The sequence below is a fragment of the Dioscorea cayenensis genome, chromosome 7, assembly GCF_009730915.1.
Source record: "Dioscorea cayenensis subsp. rotundata cultivar TDr96_F1 chromosome 7, TDr96_F1_v2_PseudoChromosome.rev07_lg8_w22 25.fasta, whole genome shotgun sequence".
Taxonomy (NCBI): domain Eukaryota; kingdom Viridiplantae; phylum Streptophyta; class Magnoliopsida; order Dioscoreales; family Dioscoreaceae; genus Dioscorea; species Dioscorea cayenensis.
Window position 1 is genome coordinate 5,927,267 of NC_052477.1, and position 6,252 is coordinate 5,933,518.

A 6,252-nucleotide genomic window follows, 5' to 3' on the forward strand; every position below is an offset into this window, starting at 1 on the left:
ATTTTAAGGGACTTCACTGCACCAAATGTTCAAGGATTGCACTCAAGCATTACAAAACCCACTGTCGAGGTGAATAACTTCGAGTTCAAGCTAGCCCTACTCTCCATGGTTCAACAAAATCAATTTGGAGGGTCACCGACAGAAGATCCCAATCTGCATCTTTCAATTTTTCTAGAGTATTGTGACACTTTGAAGATTAATGGAGTCTCCACAGATGCTATCAGGCTAAGATTATTCCCTTTCTCCTTAAAAGACAGAGCAAGGGCATGGTTGTATTCACTTCCTGTGGGATCCATCGCAACATGGGATGAGTTATCACAAGTCTTCCTAGCCAGGTACTTTCCTTCAAGCAAGACGGCTCAGCTTAGAAATCAGATCACTAATTTTTCTCAAAGGGAAGAAGAGTCTTTGTGTGATGCATAGGATAGATTCAAAGAATTATTGAGCTTGTGTCCCCATCACGGACTCGCCAAATGGTTATTAGTGCAGACCTTTTACAATGGGCTAAATTATAACACCAAGGTTACAGCGGATGCTGCTTCAGGAGGAGCTTTGATGAACAAGAGTGTGGATGAGGCCTACGATCTATTTGAAAGCATGACACTTAACTATTATCAATGGTTAAATGAAAGAGGTACTCAAACAAAGGTTCCAGGGAAATATGATGTGGATGCTTTAAACCTTATTGCTGCAAAAGTAGTACCTTAACTCAAAAATTTCATAGAATAAATGTGAATGCAGTTGGAGTTTCTAATGTTTCATTGACAAGTGCTTCCCACAAGTGCACGGAGTTGTCGAAGTAATAAATCCCAGGTGAGTGGGGTATCGTATCCACAGGGAAAAGGGGATAAAAATACTTAATTTGCTTCTTAACTATATGAAAGATGAATAGTGATATGTGTGGCAAGATTCAATTCTCAAAAGTAAAGCAACCCGAAAGAGAGCAAAAGTAAAGGAGAAGGTAAGGCAATCGATAAAGATGGGGTACCCAGGTATTGATCCGCCTAGGAAAATCATTTCAAGTGCAAGAACTCTCTATTATGCTTCCTAACTAATGTAATGGTGAGTCAGGGATATCCTTTACTGCATGGCCCTGAATCTAGGGTTACCAAGCCTAATCCTCTACATGTTCCGGAGGAGAGGTTGAACAACCTCTCAACCTCGCACTCGTAAGAAGGATTGCATTAAGCTCTGGGGATTCCAAGTGATAAATCTCTTCCTAATTGTAGACCTAACTCTTTGGTCTAGAAGAAAGGTCCCTAACCACAATTAAGCCCTATATACTAAAATCATCTCAACAATTCACTCTGTTGCACTTGCAACTAAGCCCCAGCGGAGGGTCATCTCTTAGCTCATTCGCTCTATTGTGGCCGCAAAGAACTCGAGGAACGGAGGTAGAATTTATCACATTAAAGGGAAAAGGGGACACTCCTGTACCTCTCGACTCACCCTCTCAACCCTCTCCAATCAAGCTTTGTCTAATTCTCATGGTGTGTCACTCACTCACAAGGGTTACCATGTGAACTCTCAACCTTAGTGTCACTCTAAGGGGATATTCAAACAATCAAGTATTCAAGATTGGAACTCACAATAGCATCAATTAATTGAAAGCATAATAAAAAGATTCAATGAAACTAATACATCCTAGGGTTCATAAATACCCAAGTACCCACTAGGGGTTTAGCTCTCCATGGAGCACAATACAAACGACAATGAAATCAAATGTAAAAGAGAACAATCCATAGGAAAAACCCCCTCGATAGTCGTGGCGATGGTCTTGTGGAGAGTCCTCTACTCGTCGCAAGATCCCCTTGTCCGGTATAAGATATGCCTCGCCGAATCAATCCAACGGAGGCTCCCTTACCAACCTTCTTCCAACGAGATGACGATGTCGGAGCCATAGTACCTCTCCAAATTCCTAGCCAATACCTCTCAAAACCCTAGCTGCAACCCTCTCTCAATTTGGGGAAAAGATGGAGAAAAGAATGTTGAAATCGGGGCTGAAATCGGCCTTAAATAGGGCTGGAATCGGGATTCCACACGCCCCTGTGGATATTCCACACGGGCCTGTGGAATTAATGCACGGGCATGTGGAATTTCCACACGCCCATGTGGCTCCTCTATTTTGCTCTTTCTTCGGCCTGCTATGAACAGTACCTGCTGCAGTGATTGCTACAGTACAGCCCAAAATACTCCCGAATCCATGCTTTCATCGAGGTAACGTAAACGAGCACACGTTCACGTCGTAGATCGTCTTGGTTCTTCAATAAACGGTCACGTTGGTGGAGATCTTGTTAAATATGCACAAGCCGGAATACTAGGATGTAACTGCCTTCGTGCCCCTCCGAATCATTGCCTTAGCTCGAATACAAGGAGGTTGGCATACATTCTAGCATTCTAAACCTGACTCATGTCTCTGCGTTTGAGCCTTCTCAAGATCTCTTCCAAATAATGTGTAAAACAATCTACAATGGCTTCTTTCACAAATAATCGGCCTCACAACCCAATCTACATAAAAGTACATAAACACACATGTATTAGCGCTAAAACCTGACAAAAGTAATGCTCATCAAAAGGAAAGAATGCTTCGCATTCTTATCGCACAAGTACTTATCATTCATGTGAGATATGTGGATGTATTGGGCATAAAGCTACAGAGTGTCAAATTGGAAATTTCACCCCTCAAGGCACATCAGTGGAACAAGTTAGCTTCATTAACAATTTGAATCAAGGGGTTCAGGATGATCCTTTCTCGAATATTTATAATCTTGGTTGGCGCAATCATCCAAAATTTTCCTATAAGAATAATCAAAAGCAAATAGGACAAAGTAATTTCAGACAACAGCCCCCGGGATTTCAGCCAAGGCCTCCTAATCCTCAACAAGTTCAGAAATCAAATTTGGAATCTTTGCTTGAAACTTTTGTGATGACCCGGACTAAGAAAAATGAAGAATTTAGGTAACAAATTCAGATTATGAGTGAATCAATCAAGCAGTTAACATCAAAGGTTGATTTTGTGGCAACTCATAATAAGTTGCTAGAGACCCAGATTGCTCAGCAAGCAAGCTCTTCATTAAGACCTCAGGGGATGTTACTAGGTAAACCAGAAATTAACCCGAACGAGCAGTGAAATGCAGTGACTCTGAGAAGTGGCACACAATTGGAGGATCCAAAAATTATGAAGGATATCAATTAAGGCATCGAAACAAAGATAACAGATAAAGCCAAGCCACCATGTGCTGAAATTGAAGACAAAGAAAAGGCTATAGACAATGAAAAGGAATAACACAAGTATATAGCACCAAAGCCTTACATGCCACCAATTCCTTTTCCCCTGAGATTGGCTAAAGCTAAGATGGATAAGCAATTAGGAAGATTTTTGGAGGTTTTGAAGAAATTATACATCAACATACCATTTACAGAGGCGTTACAACAAATGCCCTCCTATGCTAAGTTTCTCAAGGACATCTGTTCGAAGAAAAGAAAACTAGAGGAATATGAGACTGTAGCATTAACTGAGTGTAGTGCTCTTATTCAGAACAATTACCTCCAAAGCTTAAAGACCCAGGCAGTTTCTCCATTCCGTGTGTGATTGGCACCATAATTTTTGAACGGGCACTATGTGACCTTAGTGCTAGTGTAAGTCTTATGCCTCTTTCTGTGTGTAGGAAGCTGGAAATGGGTGAACTCAAGCCAACTACAATCACTTTGCGATTGGCAGACCGTTTTGTCAAGTATCCGATAGGTATCCTTGAGGATGTGCCTATTAAAGTCGGTAAGTTTTCATTCCAGCTGATTTTGTTGTGCTAGAGATGGAGGAGGATTCTCAAATCCCCATCATTTTGGGTAGGCCATTTTTAGCTACAGCAGGTGCCATTATAGATGTTAAAAATCATAAACTTTCTCTAACTGTCGGTGATGAAAAAGTTGAATTTGATCTGTCTAATGCTATGAAAAAACCTTTTGTTGAGGGTTCTTGTTACATGATCAATATGCTGCAGGAGGTCATTATTCAAGAAGAGACCAAGCACTATTTTAAGGACCCACTCGAGCTTTGTTTGGTACGTAACAACCTCAATAATGATGAAGATGATGAAGCTAGTGAGTATAAGCGTTTACTAGAAGTACAACCCTATATTCAACCCCATAAAGCTAAGATCGAGGAATTGAGGTCAGAATCTTCTCTTAGCATTCTTGAGGAAGAACAAGCTCCAAAGGTAGAACTTAAACCCCTTCCTTCCATTCTCAGGTATGAATTTCTAGGACCTAACTCTACTTATCCTGTGATTGCCAATGCTAATCTCAGTAAGGTTGAAATTGAAAAGCTACTTAGGGAACTTGATCACATTACAAAGTCATAGGATACACAGTTGATTGCATCAAAGGTATTAATCCCTCGATTTGCATGCACAGAATTCTTTTAGAAAATGATTATAAACCATTTGTAGGACCTCAAAGATGATTGAATCCTAATATGAAAGAGGTAGTAAAGAAAGAGGCAATAAAATTATTAGACGCTGGAATGATCTATCCTATCTCTGATAGTGAGTGGGTTAGCCCAGTACAAGTAGTTCCAAAGAAAGGGGGTATGACTATTGTGAAAAATGAAAATAACGAATTAATCCCTACTAGGACAGTTACAGGGTGGAGAATGTGCATTGACTATCGAAAACTCAATAAAGCAACCAGGAAAGATCATTTTCTCCTCTATTTTATTGATCAAATGCTTGAGAGACTAGCGAAGCACTCTTAATTTTGCTATTTAGATGGTTACTCGGGTTTCTTTCAGATTCCCATTCATCCCAATGACCAGGAAAAGACCACATTTACATGTCCTTACGGTACTTTTGCATATAGAAGGATGCCTTTTGGTCTCTGTAATGCGCTTGCTACTTTTCAACGTTGTATGCATTCAATATTCTCTGATTTCATTGAAAACATATGGAAGTTAATATGGATGATTTCTCTATATATGACACAAGTTTTGATAGTTGTCTAGCTAATTTGTCTCAAGTGTTACAGAGATGTGAAGAGGTAAATCTTGTGCTAAATTGGGAAAATGTCACTTCATGGCGCATGAAGGAATTGTACTTGGACATTTAGTATTTGAACGTGGAATTCTGGTGGACAAAGCTAAAGTGGAAATAATTAAGAAGATGCCTCCACCAAGGAGTGTGAACTTTTCTAGGACATGCTGGGTTTTATCGACGCTTCATTAAAGATTTTTCTAAAATTGCCAAACCCTTGACTAATCTACTAATTAAAGATGTCCCTTTTGTTTTTGACCAAGATTGTTTAAATGCTTTTCACAGGTTAAAGAAAGCATTGGTGACTGCTCCAAGTATTCAAACACTAGATTGGACCCTATCTTTTGAAGTTGTGTGATGCAAGTGACTACGCAGTAGGAGCAGTTTTGGGACAAAGGAAAGACGAGAAGATGCATGGCATCTACTATGCGAGCAAAACTTTAGATGAGGCTCAGATTAATTATGCCACCACTAAAAAGGAGCTTCGAGAAGTAGTTTTTACCTTTAACAAGTTTAAATCATATTTAGTGGGCTCCAAAGTAATTGTGCACACTGATCATACAGCAATCATGCATTTACTAAGTAAGAAAGATGCCAAACCACGACTTATCAGATGGATACTCCTCCTTCAAGAGTTTGATCTTGAGATTCAAGACAAGAAAGGTACAGAAAACATGGTGGCATATCACCTTTTAAGATTAAATATAGAGAATAATGATAAAGAGAATAAAATACCGATTGATGATTCTTTTCCGGATGAACAACTTCTATCTGTCTCTACATTAAAAGCTCCTAGGTATGCTGACTTCGTCAACTATCTTGCTTGCGGAATTCTTCCACCAAAACTTAATTTTCAGGAAAAGAAAAAGTTTATCGCCGATATCAAACACTTTGTTTGGGATGAACCCCTGCTATATCGAGGTTGTGTTGATAGGTTGTATAGGAGGTGTATCCCGAAAGATGAGATTGAGAATATTCTCTTCCACTGCCACTTTTCCTCATATGGTGAGCATTGTAGTACTTCTAAGACAGCAGCTAAAATACTACAAGCTGAATATTATTGGCCATCCATCTTTAAGGATACCAGAAGATATGTGCTAGCTTGCGATCGTTGTCAAAGGACCGGTAACATCTCCCGACGATATGAAATGCCTTTAAACAACATTTTGGAGGTGGAAATCTTTGATGTATGGGGAATTGATTATATGGGACCGTTTCCATCTTC

The 6,252-nt window shown here is 39.7% G+C and overlaps 1 protein-coding gene and 1 non-coding gene across 2 annotated transcripts; one reads left to right on the plus strand and one right to left on the minus strand.

Annotated features, from left to right (window-relative positions):
• Positions 1 to 361: 361 nt before the first annotated feature.
• Positions 362 to 467, minus strand: LOC120266097. The gene has a single exon (XR_005537940.1). It is a non-coding gene; the product is annotated as a small nucleolar RNA R71 (small nucleolar RNA).
• A 2,888-nt stretch (positions 468 to 3,355) lies between these two features.
• Positions 3,356 to 4,361, plus strand: LOC120265028. Its single transcript, XM_039272961.1, has 3 exons — positions 3,356 to 3,588; positions 3,669 to 3,745; positions 3,793 to 4,361. The coding sequence occupies exons 1-3, from the start codon at positions 3,356 to 3,358 to the stop codon at positions 4,359 to 4,361; spliced, it is 879 nt and encodes a 292-aa protein (XP_039128895.1).
• The last annotated feature ends 1,891 nt before the right edge of the window (positions 4,362 to 6,252 follow it).

Coding starts and splice junctions, on each gene's coding strand:
- LOC120265028 (XM_039272961.1), top strand. CDS start 3,356: ATGGATAAGCAATTAGGAAGATTTTTGGAGGTTTTGAAGAAATTATAC. Junction 3,589..3,668: donor GCAGTTTCTCCATTCCGTGT/GTGATTGGCACC, acceptor TTCTGTGTGTAG/GAAGCTGGAAATGGGTGAAC. Junction 3,746..3,792: donor TTTTGTCAAGTATCCGATAG/GTATCCTTGAGG, acceptor TTTTCATTCCAG/CTGATTTTGTTGTGCTAGAG.